We start from the raw sequence: 23,374 nt of genomic DNA, 5'->3' as shown, positions 1-23,374 counted from the left end.
TGGGCAGTCCTTTTTTTTTTACAAATGTAAAAGCCCTTTCACAACAAAAGTGTAATGAATATGCCTCAGGCCGAAGGAAATGTAAATTCATGTCTGCACTGTAGAGTGCGCAGATCAAACAAATTGCATGAAGAATATGAGATGGGAGAAGGAAGTTCAACTCAGATATTTCCTTCTGAATTAAAAAGTAATGCATTACCCCCAACACTGGTCTGCTAATACGCTAATGATTGATAGTCGATATGTAGCTGCAAAGTGTTAACTTTGTTTCAATCCACAAACCTATAAGTAACAATAATAGGGAGGCATGCACCACAATGTAATCAAAAACAATAGTGACGACAAGTGCTAAAGGTGGGAATGATAAATGTGTGTTTATGTGTGAGTGTGTTAACTGGCTTTCCTGCCCATATTGATCTCTGTTAAAACAGAACATAGCCTCTTCCTGTGTGTGTAGTGGCATCCTGTGATGAAGGATGTTTGTGATATTGTGCTGTGTGGCTCACCATCCTGTAGACTTCCTCTCTCAAGATTAAATGGGTCAAAATCCTGCAGCAACGTGTTCTTAAGTGATCCAGCTTTTGAAATTCATTGAGACATTCACTGAAGAACAATCAACACAGCTCTGGATCCACTGTCAATGGCATTCCATTGATATAGCAGCATTCCTGTAGCTCAAGTAAGGCACACCAATGTCTTGGGTATTTGTATTTCTCAAGGAAACACAGAACGCTCATTTAAAAGAATATCACAAGCAATTTTTGTAAGAAAGTCCAATAATAGGCCTAATGCTAAGTTTTAAGAAAAAGCTCATGTACAAATGCTAGACAAAATCAATCAAGCAATCCAATCAATCAATCACTCAATCATTTGGGCCACACTTTAGTTTGGGGGCCAATTCTCATTAACAAAAAGGTATTAAGTAAACTCCTAATTTATCCCAACTTATTAATAGTTACTAAGGTATTTGTTAAGTTTAGAAATTGGGTTGGATTAATTGATTTTAAATATGGTCATACAGAATAAAAATGTGCTTTAATATGAAAAGAGCTATACAAATAAATACATTGAATTGAATTAATATGTGTTTATAAAGTACTAATAAATAGCCAATATGCTAGTAATATGCATACTAATAAGCAGCTAGTATTTATTTATTTATTTACTTACTTAAGCTGAAGTGTTCTGGAAAAGCATACATGTGAATGCTTTCAATTGTGCTTGAAAAGCATCTGTTCAGGGTTTGGGATCTTATAGCAGGAAAAGAAGGGTCAAACTCATTAAGGCCTCATGAAAGCCAAAAAGCATGTGAATAATTTGGGCTTCCTGTCAGGCACACAGACACAAAGACTCCATGAATTTGAGCAGAGGTGTCTGGTGTCGTGGTGTCTCAGGGTTAAACATGCTGACCTGTAAATGGTGAATGCTCAGATACAGATACAGACCATATCCAAGCAAAATGCAAATGAAAAGCAGATGAATTAAGTTCACAAAAAAAATAAACAAAAGAAACAAAAAAAAATTCTGTCTCTCTTATGACTTTTATCTTCTATGAAATGCAAAAGGAAGAATTAGGTAGAATGTTCTCTGAATGTAAATTAGTGTTGAAAAAAATCAAATACCAAGAGAAATTCATTTCTGTGAAGAGATATTCCTTTAAGGAACAAACCTGTACAGTTTCAAAAACACCCAATAAAATCCCCCTCTTCACACTTTAAAACACAGTGCCATGCCAGCCAGAGGTTTTGAAACCATGACAACACAGTCCAATAACTTACGGTAACTGGCTGTTACACGGTGGGTTTAACTCATTAACAAACACTTGTACTGCATCATTGGCTTGCTCTACAGTGAGCTGAAGCACTGCTACTTTCAGAACAGCCACACTGGCACCGGCTCTGCTATGGCAACCACAGTAGAGTAAAACACATATTGGCCCTAAAGGGTTGCAGTGATTTAACGTCAATCACTCTTGCAGCTTTTCCAGTAATATACTCAATTATGCAACAAGTATATGAATAGCAGGACAAGAACAATATCGCTGAAAAAAAAAATGCCTGCTCAATGGATTGTAACAAAAACAGCAGAGAGATCTGGTGCATCAAAGACATACAGCATCATAATCATCGCTGCATTAGTTTAAAAGAAATGCAATATATGGTAAAAAAAAATTGGAGGTCATAACATAGTACTGTTTGCAGAACTACATGAGCATAAGTATTTATTGATCAATAATCTGCCCTTGCGGTCATTTGTGTGAACAGAAAAAAATAAAATAAAAATGTGTTTTACTGCCGCTAGTGTTCATTTCACCTGGAAACTGCACTGCTTTCATAATTATCTACAGTAAATAAAGTTACATACTGTTAGACATCTTTTAATTACTTACACTCCTTAGCACCATATACTATAGGGTTATTATCAATTAAAAATAAAGTTACAAACAAATAAACTAAATTAAATCTGTATCAACAAACTCCATTATATCTGTTTTGTTGTTGTTGTTGTTGTTTTGTTCATTTGCACTGAAGTAATAATTGCACAAATAATGTTATGAGATTGCTTTAAATGTAACATTATGAACATAGAAATACATTATAGGTGGTGGCAAGTCTTACTAAGTGATTTATAGAATCATTCATTTTACCAATTTGTTAAAACTGGTTGATTCATTCATGAATATAGCAAGTGACAACTAAATTGTCTATATATATTGAATCATTCACCCGATTCTTTCAAATTGTTGTCTAAAAATTCTGACAATAAGGATGTCGGGTCGACCAAGCTTCTAAGACAGCATCCTAATTGAAATGGTACCTGATTTGACTTTTACATAGGCCTACTAGGTACACATTTGCATACTAGGTACATTGGCATTGCAAGTCATTTGGGGTGTCTTTAGCATACTGATCCTACAGTATATACCTAATGCAGTTAAGGTGCAGTAGTGTAACTCAGTCAGTGTATTATTACCATAGACTGTAAAAAGAGATGGATGATGCATTTCCAATTCCTTCCACAATAGAAAGGTAAAGCCGAAACATCCCTGTATGGCAGCTGTCATCTTGCAAAAATTACATCATTTAGAGCCTGATTGTGCACAGTAGTGATTAATTTAGAGCAGAGTCTCCGCAGTCATGATTCCTTTGGAGCCTGCACAGTAGTGATCATAAGGTGAAGCCATGGTATCAAAGCCCCGCCCAGAACTCCTGCAGTCAGACCCAATCAAAAGCACACAATCTGGAAAACACACCCCATTTTTATAGCATCATAAAATGAACTAAAAGCAAACTGGTTAAACAAAAATGAACACTTGAACATTCATCAGCATGATAAAAACTACCTAAAAATTATGCAAACCATCTTTGGAAAAAAAAAAAAATTTGAAGTGTAATTTGATTGTTTAGTTCATTTACATGAGTGGGTGGGGTTTATGACCTACTGCAGTCAGCCACCAGAAATGTTTTGGCCTCACTTTACTAAGTGAAATGTTATTAAGCTAAAATTATGTTTTGATGTTATTATTATTTTTATAAAGATAGTATGATTTCATGATTGTCAGTCTAACAATAATGTTATTTCTTAAACATTTCTGGACTCACAGGTTCTGCACATTCACAGTATATGGCTGCAGTTGCATTTGTAATGTCACCAAAATTTTAACTGTGCTAAAGTACAATAGAATTTTAGAACAACTGACTGTATCTAACCCATCTTTAGAATGCCAGTTTCAACACCATTTGTCTTTTACATGCATCTGTGTCCAGTTGAGAGTGTAACTGATATTTGGTTCTCACATTTAAAACAGCTGGGTATGTAGACACATCTATCACATATCACAACCCGTTCTAACTCTCAAGGCACCAAATACAGCTGTTTGTCCAAGTGTTTTGCGTGTGTGACTATACAGACATCAAAAGAGCCCTGGAATGTCTTTATTGTAATGTGGCTAGAACTGTAAGCCCATTGCTTTCAATGAGAAATCTTGAGTTTTGATAGACTAATGCGAAGGCTATGGAAATCATTTCATGCTGGGGGGTACGGATTTTTTCATTTGTGTTGCATAATACATTACAACTTATATACACTAGACAGCTTTGAGCAGTTAAGTCAACCCCTGTCACTAAACCTACACCATTTCTCAATAGTATAAAACAGGCAGATAAAAGTACAGTCACAATTAACTTAAAACAATGCTGCATTCAAGTCTTCTGAGGCCAAACAGTAGAATTAATTGAAAGATTTTCATTTGAAATCATATCTTGTTCTCAAGCAGTCGACCTTATTTCCTGACCCACATGTGTAGTTAGATAATACTAGATATGATTAGTTAATTTATATAGTTTTAAATACTTTTAATTAAACAGTAAAATCTGTGAATAAATCAGTTCAGCTTTTTGAGCTATTTTGCTTGATATAAGTATGTTCCGTACACAGCTGACGTAGGCCACCCAAAAAAATCTTTGAAGAATAGTTAAATAAAAGCTGATTTTGTGTCAGAAAAGATTAGATTCCCACAAGCCAGCAATTTTTTATTTTTTATTTTTATTATTTTTCAAAGTCATTTCTGCTGAAATGAATGGAATTCATCAAATATGACAACCCCTTTAGTCTAAACTTATCAGAATTACTGCACTTTCACCTATAAACATAAATCAAGAGAATGTCAACCCATACACACGGTTTATGTGACCTAATCTATTTTCATGATTTATTATGTCATTATAAACATAAACAAGCTTCTCTCAAATGTAAAACATTCCTGATATTATTAGGATATGTATAAAGTAATGCTCATATGTATAAGGGTTTCTCAAATGATATATATGATTTAGTTGAAACATTACATTTTGTTGTAATATCAAAGCGAATTGTAATTATATATATATATATATATTAAAGACCATACACTGAAAAGTTTATTGGATATATATGATTTAATCATGTACATCAGATCAAATTTAGTAACACATAATTTGGTAGATTGGTAAATAGGTTATTTTGAAGTGACAATATGTGATTTATATTGTTCCCTGAAAGAATGTAACATTTAATTTTACATATATGTTTGACACATCACAATTATGTTATACTAGCAAGCTAAGAAACTGTTAGCAGTAAATAGCACACATTAGCATGCTAATTGCATTACTGCTTCTTAAGTAAAGCTTCAAAGATTTTTACGTATCCATCCTCAGCTTAAGAAAATGTCACATACTTCACCTCAATGGCAACCCAGTGTCATTAGTTCTAAATCTCAACATAACTGAACATTAAACACTTTAAAAGCTCAATCACTATCAAAATCTTATTTAAATACTCTCATCCCATAGATGCAGTATCTAATAAGGAAACTCTTACAAATACATTTGCAATATGGTCATTTGTAAAAAGGACAGTGTTCATGCTTTTTCATCATAAATCTTTCACTGCGAATCTTAAGTAAATCCTCACAGTAAATTTTTAACACCAAAAGAAAATAACACAACTGTTACACTGTTTTCAGTGCATAAGAGTCTTTATATTTAGCCCAGCCCAATTTAATATTAGTACGGACACCCATGTACAAATACTCCTCAACAATGTCCACTTCCATCTTCTGATGATGACTGAGTTCAGGAAGGTCATCTGCATCCTGAAATCCCTGCCATTTAGTCTTTGCGATGTTAAGCTGGAGGTCGTTCAGCTCAAATCATGCTACAAAACTATCCACCACACTCACTATCTTCATTTAATACAACACACAATAGCGGAGTCATCTGAAAACGAATGCAGGTGGCAAGACTGATGATGTCAGGGCTGCAAACAAGCACTTTCACAGTAATATGTTCAGAGTTGTAAAATATGTTATTTACTTATTGTCCATGCATACACATCGAAATCCAGCTAAGCTCACAGTCCTATACATTTTCACCCAGCCCTGCTTTGGTAAATCACAACAAAACCCTCACAAAACATCCAATTACTTTTAGTATGTGATGTTACAGTACTCTTCCATCTTTTTCAGTAGCAATCTCACATTCTCCATGATGAAGAGATGGAAGATATGGACTGTAGTACCTGTTCTCCTCTGGTCCTAAATGGCAAATATTTTCACCTCAACTCCTTGTGGATTTCTAGGTTCTGGCCATTACACACTGTCAGAGACTCATCAGCTGGTCCCTGGTGTAAACACTGGACCTCTGGGTCATCTCCACCAGGCTGAAGATGTGACATGATATAAGAACTACCGCAACTAGGAAAGTGCAGGCAAAGCCCCATCACTCTATTAACCAAATAAATTATCTTAAAAAAAAATCCACTTGTGGAAAAGATACATACAGCAACTGCGTCCTGCATCACGTGACTACTGTATATAATGGTATCTACTACTACTCAGAAGTATTGAGTTGGTAAGATTTTTATTGTTTTTCAAAGAAGTCTGTTATACTCACCAAGTATCATTAATGAATAGAAAGTTCAAAACAACAGCATTTATTTCAAATGGAAATCTTAATAAATATTAAATGTTTAAATCACTTTTTTAAGATAGATAGATCCCAATCCAATCCAGAACCCGTACTTTTCCAAGAGCCCTCATATCCTACCCCGGATCTCACTCCATTCAGGAGACCTCAGAGTCCAGTACAGGGCCCACTCCAGTCCAGGAGCCCTCAGAATCCTATCCAGAACCCATACTAGCCCAAGAGCCCTCAAATTCTACCCCTGAGCCCACTCTAGTTCAGGAGCCTTCAGAGTCCAGTACAGAGCATGCTCCAACCCAAGAGCCCCCAGAATCTACTCCGGAGTTCACTCCAGTCCAGAAGCTCTAAGAGTCCACTCTAGAACCTGCTCCAGTCCAGGGAAGCTCTCAGAGTTCACTCCAAAGCCAACTCCAATTCGGGAGTCTTCAGAGTCTGCTCCAGAGCCCGCTCCAGTCTAGGAGCCCTCAGAGTCCACTCCAGTGCCTGCTCAATTCTACGAGATCATTCCAGAATATGCTCCCATCCACAAGTTTGTTCCAGAGCCAGTTCTACATTCATACATTCCAGAGCGTATTCCCATCTATGATCACACTCTGGGGCCTGCTCCAATCTATAAGTTCATTCTAAAAACTGCCCAAATCTACAAGTTTACTCCTGAGCCCGCTATGAATCCGCTCCTGAGCCCACTCCAGTCTATGAGTTTACTTCAGAGCTCGTTCCAGTTTACAAGTCCACTCCAGAGTCAGTTCTGGTCTAAAAGTTCACTTCTGAGTCCAATCTAGTCTAGGAGTCCACTGCAGAGTCCACTTAAGTCTACGAGTACATTCTAGAGTTTGCTCCTGTCTACATGCCCACTCCAGAGCCGTTCTAGTCCATGAATCCACTCCTGAGCCAACTCAAGTTTATGATTTCACTCTTGAGCTCCTTACAGTCCAGGAGTCCACTCCTGAGCTTACTCCAGTTCCTCCCAAGGTGGCGGCTTCTGCTGCAGAACCTCCTGAGGTAATGGCGTCCACTTCAGCTCCTTTTTGGGCTGTGGTTTCCACTCCTGAACTCTCAGTTTGTCCTGTTACGACCATAAAGACTGTTACTAATCTCTATATGCTCTTTATTGCAATCCTGTCTGGTCTTCCAGAGGGGTCATCTGTTTTGTCAGCACCACGGAAGTGGTCTTCAGCTCCGTCAGCTCCACCGTGGGGATCTTTGGTCCTGTCGGCCTTACTGGGGTGGTCTTTAAAGTGGGTGTCATGTCACAGCCATCAGCTAGTGTGCCTATAACAACCACCAGAGGGCACTCTTCTGTGTCTTTATTTAGTTTGGACTTCAGTTCCCATCACCCCTTGCACTGATGATTGTTTCATTACCTTCAGCAGTTTGTCATTTTCCTATTAGCTCCCCATGCTATATACCATGCTCGCTGAGTCTTTTGTTGCTGCAGTAATCTATATTTGTGGATTACCTTTTGCCAGTGTTTTTTTGCCTGGTGCTATGTTTCTGGATCATTGTCTGGGACTACAATAAAGCTGCTATTGGACCTTCTTTTGATTAGATAGATAGATAGATAGATAGATAGATAGACAGACAGACAGACAGACAGACAGACAGACAGACAGACAGACAGACAGACAGATAGATAGATAGACCAAAATCATTATGACATTATTTTTTTTCCTTAGTTTATATCCAACAATATACTTGTTTAAAAAAAGACTATAAATACAAGTAAAGGGTTGCTTTGTCTTGTATATTTCAGACACGATGAAAATTCAGTTCTCCTCCAGTTTTTTTTTTTTTTTTTTTTTTGCCTCCAGTTCTCCTAGGAAGGCAATTAATTTTCTTCTAATGCATGCACAGACAGACACATGATCATGTGCCCATTCATGATATTTATAGTCCCATTATGCACCAGACACAGACAGGCCTTAAGAAACTGCCTGAGGCTAAGAAAGGGGTGAGAGTTGACTGTCATCACTGGAGTGCTGAATTAATGGTTTTGTTCCATATTTTCTTACATGAACTGCAAAGGTGGCAATGTACAGATGTGAGTTCCAATCTGCATTACACTGCATTATCTAAGATAATGAGCCTTCTGAACTACTTACAGATGTGTATAGACACATTTTTATTTATTATATATATATTTTTTTTTTTCAGAGGAGGCAGTTGCTGCAATGTCACTGTGTTTACACCAATTTCGGAAAAAGTGACTAGTGTTCTGTTGGTATATGGCACGGTTTGGTCAGAAACAATCTTTTTTCCTGGTTCAAAAAAAGAGAAGGGCTTCTGACATTAGAACAACACAACGGTGAGTAAATAATGACTTAACAAAAAGGAACATAATGAAAGAATAACTGACAGATATGGTGGTGCTAATATGGAAGGCATTAAAAGTAGAGATGCACTGACATATCAGCCAATAATCGGTACTGGCTGATAAAGGCAATTATCTGCCTTAGGAATGACAGGAATGTATCAGTCTTCTTTGTTGTCTATATAATAGAGTTCAGTCTTGCTTACACACACACACACACACACAAATCCAGCATCCATCAAACCAAAAACCAAAAAGTCATTCCAGCATGCATTCACAGGCGTGTATATAAATGTGTGGTCTTAAAACTGTTGGTCTAGACAACATCTTTAAACACTGTGTCAGTCTGGTTAGAGACTAAAATAGATTATCAGAACGCCACTTAGTGGACAAAACTGAGAGTGCTGCCCTATGGTGCATTCTGGGCCATATGAACATATATATAGGATAAAATTATATATGGTATAATGAGCAATAAAATATCAATGAATTTGAAATGACTAATTTAATTGTATTAATTATATTACCATAGCAGACAAGGTGTATTTAACTGATTCAGCAAGTAAATAAATATTAAGTACATAATGATTATAATTATTATTTAGTACATACAAAGTTATTACTGTCTAACACAGAACCAGGAAAGCATCTATCTATCTGTCTATCTGTCTGTCTGCACTGTATATTAAAGAATTTGCATTTGCCTTGCAACTAATCACCTGTTGCTAGTCTTTTTTATCTATGCAATTTTTTCTTTACTTTTATGCAGGAACATTTACACATTCTGTGTTCACGAAGACCAGTGTCAGTGTCAGTACTACATTGCTCAACATGAATTAATGAGATATGATTGGATCAAACCTCTTACCTTGTTCTACACAGTTTATGATGTAAATGTTAAAAATCCAACTTTTGATTTTTACCTGCCAGATGGTACATGTGGCAAGCAGAGTGGGGCTATGTTATGAGTGCTAATGAAATATTTCTTTTTCTGTCTTGTGGTGTGCGTGTGCTTTTGTGAAGACTGAGTGCTGCTTGCCTGTGCATGACTTGCCGCCTTAAAAGGTAGGCCCCCTGTTTGCTTTGCTTTTACTTTTGCATTTTACAAAGTCAAAAGTCTAGACACAAATTATCTTCCCTCTTTCTTGCCTATTTTATACTACATCTGAAAATTGTAAGTCTGACCAGTGTCTGACCATTTGGATAAGTAAAAACCAACTGTCCATAGTGCAAATGGTGAAGAACAAGTTACAGATGTACCTTCATTTCTCTAGAAAAGTCCCTAATGTGGAGTATGAGTAATAGTGATGCTTGGCTTGGCCTCACTAATACATCAGCTTAAGCAAGTAACATGACAAAAGGAAATGATTCATAAACCATTTGGCATGCTCATTTATATAAGGCTGCCAGAGTAAGAACAAGAATGACTTACTTTTCTTCCGGAGAAGAGCATACACAGCTGGTGCATGGACCCTCCATTCTTAGTCAGCTCTTTCTTCAGGGTTTTGGGTGATGGAAGTGTCCAGCCGCCCTTGTGTGTCCCGGCCGCCTCCATGCAGTCGATGGCATTGTCAGATGTGAAGCAGGTTGTGCGAGGGTCCTGGAGAAGACTGCCCTCACTGTGTGTGCGTCTGCGCAAGGAATTCTGCACGCTGAGTCCACCTGAGTGCTTTTCGCAGGAAGTGGCCTCCACCATGCTCCTCCGTTTACTATCACTGCGTTCCAGGTAGTTATCATCACTGTCTTCCTCCTCATCATCATCTTCTTCATCTTCTTCATCCTCTTCATCTGTGCCAGGGGTGGAGAGAGCGTCTGCACTGAAGGTCCGATCTAATCGCAGCTCGGGGATGACGAATGATGAGGAAGAGGATGAAGGTGGAGCATTTGTGTCCACTGCCTCTGAAGCGTTGTCATCATCAATAAGCAGCTGTTTTTCATCTTCACAGTCTCTTGTGTGTGCATGCAAGAACTCCTGCTCTTCTTTCTCCTCAGTCATCGGCCCAGTATCCCCCCTCTCCTCCTCTTTCTCTTTGTCTTCATCCTCCCTCCATAGCTCATTCATGCTGCTCTCCGTGCTCTTCCCATCTTCTCCTTCAATGGAGGGCGGAGGTGTTGGTGGAACCAGGTGGCTGTTTTCCTCCAGAGGGGTGCACAGATCCTCCAGCAGGGTGAGACTCCTGGACTGAGGGCTACTCGCAGTGGTGGCTGATGCATCGGACAGGTTGCCCAGGGAATGGTCATCCTCAGAGGTCATTCTCCGGCCCCTGAGGTCACATGGCTCATCCTGCTTGGGTTCGAGCATCTGACAACAGAAGAACACAGTGGTGCAAAACCGTTACTGTTTTTCTAACAGTGCGATATCACAATGTGTAATTATAGTCAGTAACTGAACAACAAATATTGTAGAACTACTGCAGAAAATATTGTATTGTATTTATAAACAAATAGATGAATTGAAGTGAAGTGAAGAGCACTCTAGATGTTCTTTGAAGCTCTTCACACCTTTTTCAGGTTAGTGGCTAGGCAGATGTTTAAAATTGAGTGCTATATTTCAAGCCTGAAAAGCACTGGAGATTTTACACGAAAATCTAACAGCAAAGTCTTGTAAAATTATAGCTATTTAAAAAAAAACTGAAAAGAAATAAGTGACTTTAGACACTGAAGGGTGAATTTTGCTGAATAGAACAGAGGCTGAAAAAAAAAATCATTTATGGTAATTCATGTAAGCCAAAACACATGAGGAAAAGATGTGTGAAAATATAATTTCAGCAATCACAGACAGATGGGATTAGATTTCTCAGAGGAGATAGGAAAAGGTAATTTGCTATGGAATTTGTACAGAGATTGTGTGAAAAGGAAAAAAACAGACTTTGCAGATATGTAAAGAATTAAAACCACAATGTGAATGTGTAAAATTCAAGCTTCTCTCGTTTCCTATGAGAAATCTATACCTGTCTAAATGGGATCATAAGAATGGGGTCATAAGAATCACATGGTATTACATTATTTAAACATAAAATGGGCTTCAAGTCAGCACTTTTAGGATACAAACCACTGAATTATAAATGGGAAATATCTTTTATGTATTAACTTATGTATTCTTTCCTTCAAGGCTAAAATATTTACTCAAGTCTTTGCTTTTGTTTCAGGTTCTATAGATTCGGGGAAATTTAGGGGGGACTTTGAGAATGCCATCATTGACTTATTATGATTATTTTTTAGGAAATGTTGACAGTGTAGAAATACAGTGTCATCCATATAAAACAAACAAAAATGACAGATTTGTGATTCATCTTACGCTAGCATAAGTCGAAATGTTACACATTTAATTAGGTTGTTTGCAGGACTGAAAAGAAGAATCTGAACACTTTTTTGAATCCTGGTAGGAAAACTAACATCACCATCTACTGTTGGAAATAAGAAATGGATCCCGTCTGAACAGTAGAGGGGATAAAACATATGCTTGTTGACAATAACAAGTAAATGACCAGATGTTAAGGAAACTACGTAGTTTACTACATCAGTAACTAATTCGTCATATAGATCTAATAGTTTACCGGATTTTGATGTCTCTCTAAACAGCATTAAATGACAGGTAGAAAAACCTGTCTGTTTTTTAGATGTGAAAATTACAATAATTTATGGCCTATGTAACAGGAATGCGCATTTAATATAAGCTAGCATAAGTACATGCTGGAAGCGTTCTGAACTCTAATCAGCTCTCTCTCAAAACCAGCCCATGCTGCTTCTCACTCACTCTAATAGCGTGCAACCAAAGCTGCTGAGAAAGAAACTACTCTGAGTGCTTTTCAGAGGGGTTTACTGCAACAGAAAACAAGCTCAGCTGATGCAGCCAAAATCAGAAGTCATAAGATGGAATTCATATTAGCACTGCTCACATGATGAGTACGACATATTAGCTTTCTCCCATCCGTAACTGGAGCTTCACTAAGAATGAGCCTCTTATCTCATCTGTGGTATTTTTAGGTTGTGTGAAAGGTTACTACCGAACAGAGCGACACAGAGGAAATTAGGACAAAAGAACCAAAGACAGATGATTTCCTTAAACGCTCTCTTTTGCTCTGTTATCTGTGACGGGACGGGTCAGTTGGTGTTCGTTGAGTCCCTCATGCATCACACGCCCATCATGACGCAGAAGAAAAAAATAGAATACTTGTGTAATATGTGTGTTTGGGGGGGTGGGGGGCTTTAAAAGTGTTCATAGAAAAAAATTTAGAAATGTGTAGAATAGGATAGTGACACGAGATTTTAGGCATGAACTACAATTATTTTCTTTGAAATAAACAGAGAGAGTGGATTACAGTATAAAATCAATATAAATGTTGTTGTTGTTGTTTTTTTTATTCGAATAGATTTTTTGCCTATACAAAACTGCCATGATGATAAGGTCATTGCGAGGGTGTTGCTAAGATATTCTAAGTGTCATTGCTAGGCGTTCACTGATATTCTAGGTGGTTCCTTACTGGCTCAAATGAAAAGAGCCCAAGCCCAAATGTTCAATGTTGATTCTTTCCTTTAAAAACAACACTAATTATTTAATCAATAAGGGTGCAGTATTACTTTATTCTAGATGCTTGTACAACCTTTTAGTCAGTCCCAGGAAATCATCTCATCTATAATTCATTAAAAGCACTAAGATATCCAACATAATGACCGGAAATTTTATTTTAAAAAGAGATTACTTTTTTTTCTCATCAAATGAGTCTACAGAATTTGCCAAGATACTGTGGCTTTTTCAAAGGATCTTTGACTTGTACATGAATTGTACATCCACATGTGAAACCATAAATGTTAATTTTCCTTTATATGAAAAGAAACCTAATATATAGGAAGTGAAAGGCTTTAGACATACTCTACGCAAGTATGTAAACTCAGACTATGTTCTTGCTATGCAATGACTTGCCTTCATTGTGTTTTTTCTGTTCTGAAATGTGTTAGACTGCAATTAGTGGAATTGCATTTCCTGCACTGCAGGGGCACTATAGAAAATTTTAACACAAACGTTTTTTTTCAGGTCAGCTGCTGTAAAGGTGGAACAACAGATTGAAGCAAGTTCTTGATATTTGCACATATAAGTGGTTGCATTACAATAAAACATACTGCAAGTTTCAGAACTCAAATCTACTTCCCCAGTTTAAAATATGAATGAAATATTAATTTTCGACCCTTCTAAAAAAAAAAAAAATAATAATAATAATAAAATAAATTAAAGCTGCAAGCAGCATTTACGGGGTTCAAGCACATTAAGGCCTCTGAGGTGGTCTGAGCCAACCTGGATGTATGGATGACAGTTAAACACATCCAAAACGGAGAATAGGCTGACAGACAGACACACGCACTGAAATTAAATGATTAAACTAGTTTTTAAGAGTTTGGATGTCATTTTCAGGTTTCACTGTAATCATAATGTGGCAAAATTTTAAAAACTGATAAGTCTGTATGAACAAAATGAAAAACTTTAACTCAGTTAGATTTAAAATGTTGTAACAGTGTTTTTTTTATTGTTTAGGCATGAATTCATAAATCTTTTCAAAAGTACTGTTTCAATTTGCTGAATGAGCCCATTAGTGGTCTTCCGCTGCCATCTAGTGGTTATAAATTGCATTTACTCAAACAACACTGTTTTTAAACATAACTGTTATAGTGTTATGTTTTTTGCCCAATCTCTCTTAAATTTTGCATACTTGTTTAGAATGAAATTATGCATTATTTTACACAGTTTTGATAATTTGTGGGCTTTCTGTTTGTATTAATTAATAGGCCTTTGTGTACACTGTGAAAAGAACATATTATACAATCACTGGTTTATAGTTGTCCAAATGCAGTTGTTCAACATGTTTTGGATAATTATTGACCTTCAGAGTCTAGAGAATTGTACTTCAGTGGTTTTATTGATTTTCAGCTTAAAGCCTTGGATTACTTTGCCAAAGTAACTATTTAAAATAATCTTGAATATTTAATTAACAGCTTTATTGACAACATTGGTCCCAGAAGTTGTTCAGAATGAGGAGATCTATCATATGATATGAAGATCTAGTGTTTATGTCAATATATGAGCATTTTCAGACAATTTGAGGCCATTTACCATGTAAATCTTATGTTTTGAGACCTTTTCTACTGTTATAGCGCCACCTATGGTCCGATCTCCATGAAAATTTGCATGGTTGTTAAGAGTCACCTGTTACATGTTTTCACCAAGTTTCATAAAGTTTTGAGTTTTCGTTTAGGTTTTATATGCTTTTGGGTATTTTGGTCACGCCCCTTTTCTAATTTAGCCAGTTATAGCTAACCAAAGGACAAAATTCAACATTTTTTTTATAATTATTGATCTAGAGAGTCCAGAGAAAATTACTGCACTGGTTTGGTTTCGATCGGGTAAAAAACCTGGGACTAGTTCGCAAAAGTAGGTTTTTAACATATTTGTGAATAACAATTGAACGATTTGATTGACATCTTCGCTCCTTGAGGCAAAGTTGTTCACAAAGAGGAGATCTATCATATGATATGAAGATCTAGTGTTTGTGTGAATGTATGAACATGTCCTACAAATTGTGATCATTTTCTATTGAAAATGTGTGTTTTTGAGGCTTTTTCAACTGTTATAGCGCCACCTATGATCCGATCTCCATGACACTTTGCATGCTTGTTAAGAGTCACGTGTTACATGTTTTCACCTAGTTTCATAAAGTTTTGAGTTTTCGTTTAGGTTTTATAGGCTTTGGGGTATGTTTGGCCACACCCCTTTTCTAAATTACCCATTTAAAGCTAACCAAAGGACAAAATTCAATATTTTTTTGATAATTATTGATCTAGAGAGTCCACAGAATATTACTGCAGTGGTTTGGTTCCGATCGGGCAAAAAACCTAGGACTAGTTCGCAAAAGTAGCTTTTTAACATATTTGTGAATAGCAATTGAACGATTTTATTGACAGCAATGGTTCTTGAGGCAAAGTTGTGCATTATGAGGAGATCTATCAAATGATATGCATATTGTGTTGATAAGTGAAACACCACGTGATTACAGAGCCAATAAACTCGTTAGCGCCAACTAGTGGCCGATTTCTTTCATAATTCTTACAGACCTTAAGGTTCATGAGTCGAACGTACCCAGCGAGTTTCGTTCCGATCAACATCCGTTTACCCTTTCAAATAGGTGCTTAAAATTGTTTGGCCAATGGCGGCCATGTTTTTTGAGATATGCAAATGTCCTCATAGTTACTTGTGCCCCTTCAGACAAAGACACTGCATACCAATTTTTAGGTCGATCGAGCCAACGGTAGCCTAGTTATAGCCATTTATGTGTTTTTTCTTTTTATAGCGCCCCCAAGTGGCAGAGGTGTGCAATTTTTTTTATTTGACCAAAGTTTTAGGTCTTACAAATGCTCAGCAAGTTTGGTTAAGATATCTTATTTCTTTCATGAGTTATAGCCTGTTGCGTAAAATTGGTCCTCGACTTTCGAACGTTTTGGCATCCCATTACGACTGCGAGTCGAAATTTCAACTTTTTTTTGATAATTATTGATATTCCCTGGCCAGAGAACATTTCTGCAGTAGTTTGGTTCCGATTGTGCAAAAAACCTAGGACAAGTTCGCAAAAGTAGGTTTTGGACAAACGTCAAGTTTGCGAAAAAACGAGGCCTCCTAGACCCAAAATCAGAGTGACCGTTCTTGTTTACGCTTGACCCAAGGATTACAGAAATGTAAAATTTTTGAGTCTATGATTAGTGGTTTAGGAGTTATTAGCACTAACGCATTTTTGATCGCTGTAGCGCCCCCTTTAGGCCGATTGGGGCGAGCCTTTGGATCTGACAAGAAGGCCGGACTACTACCATCTGACCAAGTTTCAGCTCTCTAGGCCTTACGGTTTGGGCTGCACAATCAGTTTGAGTGGAGAATAATAATAATAATAATAATAATAATAAAAATCCTAACAGATACAATAGGGTTTCAGCACTTCGTGCTTGAACCCCTAATAAATAAAAAAGGAAGAACAACTCAGATCTGTCCATCAGTCACAAGAGCCATTCTGCTACTGGACAAAGATGTCAAGTAAAAACTCACACCTTGTTCCATCAGTGGATGTAAAGACAATTTACTTCCAAAAACTTTGCATAGCATTCAGAAAGCTTTTTTGTTTTGTTTTGTTTTTCATGGCAAGCCTGAACAATTAAAAGGTTAATTTGTTGTTTGTTTGTTTGTTTGTTTGTATTTGTTTGTATTTGTTTTTCTCCCCATTTGCTCAACATGACCCAGTTTCTGTCTCTAGTTAATTATGTCATTTGGTTCAGGTCTGTTCTTTTGTAATTCAATAAGTAACAACAGTTCTTTTAAAACTATATACAAAAATTACGCAATTAATCAAGAAAAAACAATTACCCCAATTAAACAGAATGTTGCAGTCATTGTGGTTGCATTGTTTCAATTACATCTGACTCGTACTCAAACATGTATGGCTCTGTCACAGCGCTTGTCATCTCAAGTATCAAAACACATGAAATGAGGCAAAGGAGGGTGTGGATGGAGATCAAGACACATTAGGTAAACATTTACTTCAATTTTTACAAGAATAAGTGCTCTTTTAATTTTTTTTTTTTTTTTTTTAAAGAGAGTGGAATTGTTTGAAAAATATTGGACCTTTTTGAAAAATGCTGATTTCCTTATAAACTAACCTTGAAAAACAGAATAAAAAAATCTGAATCTGCATTTCATAACCCCTTTAAAACTAACATACAGCAGGCATTTACAAAGGGACAGCTCACTAACATTAATCGAGAATTACCATCTGCATATTTGTGTGATAGCCTTTCTTGCATAAGACACTAAGAAAAATAGGTCTGGTGCGGAGCTGTGATCCCCTGCTGCAAATGTCAGCTACAGCAAGTGTGTAGAATGAGTGTCATGCCGGAGGTTGTCATGTAGGTCATGCTGGTCATGAATGGTTTAACTCCACATTATCAAAACATGGAGCAAAAAGACAAAGAGACATTGCTTGCACCAACACAAGCAGCTTTTCAAATATCAGGCAAGGCTAATGACCAGCAGACCTGTGGCTCAAGGTGAGGTACGTGGGAATTGATTTAGTATATGCCATTAAGAAGTCAACACTACAGCACCTATACAAAGCACTATAAATTTCAATTAGTTTCTCTAATCCAGGCCACTGCCACAAAATCTAATCCATATTGCATCTTATTCTGGCCAAGTACCACCCAGAATAGGAGACTGTCTGACTGATATATAAAACAACAAACCACAGTTCAAGTGCTTTACGGTTTGTGGTTGTAATTTGTGAGAGGAGCAGAGTTGCCTATCCTTGATATTGAATGAAAGATACAAAATGCACTGCATTATAACTTATTATTTTGTTCAAAAGCACTATCCACTCAAGTCCACATGTCATACTAACAAGGAACTTGACCATAGTAGGATAACAGTCTTTTAGGTAAATGCACCCCTGGAGATCACTGCTTAGATTTATGCAAATGGACTTACAGTAAGTGGTCATCCTCGACTGAAGGATCCACCTCTGGATTGACCTAATTTAGTTAAAATTTCTTGACTGCACCAATGTGAACCTGGGTAACTCTGCCTCAGATTTCTAATCTAAACAGCTGACTGTATACCATTTATCAATCCAACAGAGAAGAGATTCAAAGAGCCCCTCATTTGTCTATGATAAAACCTTGTTGTCGGAACAACAAGGAGCAGTGGAGTAAAGTATTTCAGTAAATGTAATTAGTTACTGTACCTAAGTATATTTTTTACTACTTTGTAGTTTCCCTGAGTATCAAAGATATTAGCAACTATTACTTTCTACAAAAGAAATTGCTTGTGAAGCAAAAAAAAAAAAAAAAAAAACTATTACTTTCTACATGATAACATTTTTCAGTAAGTGTATGTGCTCTTTACTCCACTACATTTCTGATAAGTAATGCAATTACTCATTACATTTTGCATGGCACCTAACTTTTTCTGCTGTAGTTTATTCCTGCTACAAATATATATATATATATATATATATATATATATATATATATATATATATTTTTTTTTTTTTTTTTTTTTTTTTACATGAACATCTACAGGGCTTTTAAGGTCGTCTACATCTTGTCCATTTTGGCATTGTTCACCCAAACTTGCTAATAAGGCTATTTTACATGATTGCAAGTATGTTAGGTGAATCACAGGTTTTTCATATATGAAATGAGGACATGTCTACAGCTGAAACCAGCATGTCTCGTGCAAGTAGACTTTGAATGTTTGATTTTTACTTAATATTATTTAGACCTTTTCAAAGTATATTGGTTGACATGCCTTTTTTGAGAACTTGAGCACAACTGAGCCTATGATTAGTATGAGTACCATTCAAATGAGATAGTGTTTTGCTCAAGTAGTAGGCCTATTGGAAATGTTTTTTTCTTACTGGATTTTCACAGTAAGCTATCTGAACTTTTACTCAAGTATGGTTTTCAGTTACTCTTTAGACCTCTGCAAACAAGTATTGATTTCCTCATCTTCACAGTGAAACATGACTGGATGCAGCAAACCCACTGTTTGCATGTTATCTCTAGCAAACTGGGGGCATCACCACCTTAGGGGAAGATGAGATCCGAGATAGGCTTGAGCAGGCATTAGCTTATCATTGGAGACCTTGTGATCCATGTCTTGTTCTAGCTTCTCTAGCTCATGTGGCCCCTCAGGCACCACAGAGGTTGAAGATGGGGCCATTTCTTTTTAAAGAAAGCAATCTGGGAGCAAAGCAATTTTTAGCTTCATGCGCTCTCAATACACATAGTCGCAAGTAACTCGGCTGAGCCAGGGTGAAATAAAGACAAGATAATCAGGACTCTGGAAACAACATTCTGAATAAATTGTCCTTCTCTCTTTATATATATTAAAAGGACAATCACAAACAATGTAGAGCATCAAGCTTCATCTGCCCATGGTTTCAGGGATTGTCGGTGCAGTCACACTTTATTTTAAGATCCAATTCTCACTATTGACAAACCATTAACTTTAAGGTTAAAACGTAAAAGCTAAGGTCTCTATAATAAAGTGTTACCTTCACTCCTATATTTTATATAATAATGTCAGCTAAATCTCATAAAACCTAGCTGGAATCTTCTCTAAACTAAATCAGTAGCCTTCACCACTTCCTTTTACATTTTATCTCAACTAAAGAAGCTAAAAGATAAGCAATCCTAAACAAAAGTAAGACTTCACAACAGCCATTTAATAGTTACCACTACTAGGAAGTTTTCTTCTGTTAAGTGATTAGCAATGGATGGAAAAACTATAATTTATCATTTTGCCATAATCATGTTCCATTACCATGTCAATAAATATGCCTAATAATTTAATGAATCAGCTTTATATTTACCATCGAGCATCGTGTTAGTTCAGTCAGGCCATGTTAGTCACGCTTGCATCAGCTGACAGTCAGCTGTTCCTGACGTGCACCAATCCAGTCTTGACAACTATCACCTGCGGTCTATTTAAATTCCCATTCTTCAGCGTCTCTTCCATTACATTGCTGCTTGCAATTAACTCCATCCTCCAACCCCAACTCCCCCAACTGAACCTGTAATCCGATCTAACTTTGTTTTTTCTTTACAGTCCCTTCATTGGAAGCAGTCTCTCACATTTTGTTTACAAATCACGTAATTGTGAATTGTAATTATACTTGCTTATAATGGTTCTGTTCTGTACCCCAGGGAGGTTTGTCTTGCTGCTCTCCCTGCTCTGTCCAATCATGGCTGCATGGACAGACGTGTGGAGTATTGCCCAGAACATAACCATACCGCCAACACTAACTGTATGCAATTATAATTGTCATAAATATACTTGACGGAAGTGGTCCTGATTGAAATAAGGTTTCACCTTAAGCAACAGTAATTTTAGCCAAAAGGATTACAAATGTATATTTTCAGACTCTTCTTTCACCGAGTCATACCATTCATCGTGTCAACCTCAGATGACACATTCTCAAATCATTTAAGTACCGTCTGATGAAAATGTCAAAATCTTTCTCAAAATAGCAATTTCCAATTTAATTTGCTTTCTCTGTGCAGTTTCCATGAGTGCACAGGCCTTTATCAGTCCATCAAGAAAAAAGTTATTCCACACAGTAAGTATCCAAGGTTGACGTTGTACCTTTCAAAGACATTCCGAAGAGTTTTTTTGTATCAATCAAGTAATCTAAATAGACGAATTTCAGAAACTTGTTAAGAATATGTCATTCCAAGTTCAATTGCAAGAAAAAATAATTGATATTTAAGAAAATTATACCTTTTTAAGGACCATTAATACTGTCTGCTTTGTGATATTTTTCAGGGCTTTGTAACTCACCAGTAGCCTGGTAATACCAGACTCTGCTACTTCACTTTGCTGCGTAGACAGAGTCTGGAATGGCATAATAGAGAAGTGTTTTCTCTCTCGCCAGGGGGCGCTTGTCTGAAGTTTAAAATCATTGGTTACCCGTAAGCCAATCAGATACGTTTAGTTATGACGTATGTTATTCGCCTGTACAGCCACATCGAAGCACAGACATCATGCATCGAACTCAAATCTATGATTGAACTTCCACTGTAAACCTGTTGTAAACACATGATGATGCGAGCGAAATACTGGAGTGAACATGGCTGTAAATGACTTTTGCAGTTTGAAAAAGAGTTGAATGTTCTCCATAACAGAGCGAATTGCATCCCGTGTCTCGTTTCCCATTTACGCGGTCGTTTCGGTTTTCGATTTCTCTAACCTACAATGTAAAACTCGGCGCTTAGCATCTACGTCACGGCTCTCAGCCCGCCCTCTGTTCGTTGATTGGCCCGGCTGTTTCCAGACCGGTGGCAAACAGAAAGCTCTGACGCTGTATCAGACTGAGTACAGAAGCGAAATGAAATTGAGCGGAAGTAGGAAGTCTGACGTAGTCAGGCCAACTCACCAGGGCTCTATGGTGACACTGCAGGGAATACTCTAATTATTGTTTGATGAAAATTTGTCTTAAACAAAAATACAATATTAAGTTACAGAATATTAAGTGGACAATATAAACTGCTTAGAAATATGGATTGTCACGTGTACTGTATAAATTTTTGTGTGTGTGTGATATCTGTAACTGCATGTAAATTGCACATAGCCAAACAGATGTTTTTGCAAGCATTGGGTAAGAAGTCAAACACTATTATTTTGTGCTGTCTTATAAAATCCCACAGTTAAATCTTTGTGTTGATAGGTTCATAGAATATTTTCATGTTTTCTTCTGAGTACAGGAAAAGTGCCACACAAAATTAAGATATTTTTTCTCAAACAATAATTACAGACAATTAGAACTGAAGCAATATGCTGATGTTGACAGTATGTTTCGGTGCAAACTCAAGACAGATATTAGAGGCACTAGAGCCTAAAGACTGTCACAAAAGAGGTGGAACCAATCTGGTATGTGTCTGAATTATATTGGCAGACATTATGACCAGCTGAGCATCAGCTGTTTGCATCCTTGACTAACATGACCTGCCTAAAGCTTCAAATCTAGTCTTTCCTTCGTCTTCAAAACAAAAATTATATTTTTTTCAATTAATTAAAAGTCAATGCTTTCAACATCTTCAAGCTTAGAAAAATTCTCACCAGTTATTAATTTCCAGGATATCTGTAGTATATATGTATTTTTTACCTGTTTTCCTGTTTTCAATTTTTTCCTTTTTCCTACACTACTGAATTGCCTTCATAACGTTCAGGATTCACACGCTCTGTAAGTTTAAGCATCTACCACATCAAAAAGACACTATTTTATACATTTTAGTAACATTGACAGATTAGGAGGGAACTGAATGCAACAGTGGCTATGAATAAATAAATAATCTTGATTAACACACTAAAAATCTAATCACAGTATCACAAGCACTGATAAATCATTTGCTTGTATTCTTAAAGGATTTGGTCACCAGGAATCGACCATAGAATAACGTTGGTGAACATTACTGCTGGGATGATTGATAAATCAATGGGTCACTGAAGATAATTGGCAGCTGGCAGTAGGTCTGTGCTCACAGAATGGGGGAAATCAGTGGGAGAGAAGTGTCTTTACAGCGGCCTCAGTACAGCATTAGAAACAGCAGATTAAATGAATAACTGAATGGGATGGGGGGGGGGCAAGCACCTCAAAGCAGACACATGGAGAGGAGACGTGCTTTGCACACCAAAACATGAAAGAGTTTTAGCATGTTAATGGATCAGGCAGTGTTAATGTATTTGGTCTTGAGCTGTCTAGATTTAGTTTGGACTAGATCTGCTATGTACACTACTGCTGCTGAAATATGGAGACTTGCTGCCAAGTCTCACAGACACATTGCTGTGAACAAGTAAGATGTGCTGCTGCTTTATGAATAGGCCATAGCACATCTAGACAGGTGCAGCTGGGGGAGGTGGTGGGTTTTGGGGGACATTTAATAGTGCACTGTACACTCTCAGCTTTAAAAAGCTGTCACTGGGGCAGTACCTTAAGGCAGTGGTTCCCATTCTGGTTTGAACATGGTTCGAATCACTGAGATAAGTTCAAACTAAAAAGGTACATCTCTG

General features: G+C 37.0%; 1 protein-coding gene across 2 annotated transcripts in view; it reads right to left on the bottom strand.

Moving 5' to 3' along the window:
* The window catches only part of rgs3a (regulator of G protein signaling 3a), a 170,523-nt gene that overhangs the window by 43,821 nt on the left and 103,328 nt on the right, over positions 1-23,374 (bottom strand). For both annotated transcript variants that reach the window (XM_026259999.1, XM_026259994.1), the window contains one exon: positions 10,208-11,077. In XM_026259999.1, coding sequence (XP_026115784.1) covers positions 10,208-11,077 — 870 coding nt within the window. The remainder of the gene's footprint in view (positions 1-10,207; positions 11,078-23,374) is intronic.

The sequence above is a fragment of the Carassius auratus genome, unplaced genomic scaffold (assembly GCF_003368295.1).
Source record: "Carassius auratus strain Wakin unplaced genomic scaffold, ASM336829v1 scaf_tig00215316, whole genome shotgun sequence".
Lineage (NCBI taxonomy): Eukaryota > Metazoa > Chordata > Actinopteri > Cypriniformes > Cyprinidae > Carassius > Carassius auratus.
The sequence above is the reverse complement of the archived record's forward strand: the minus strand, read 5'-3'. Positions and strand labels throughout refer to the sequence as shown.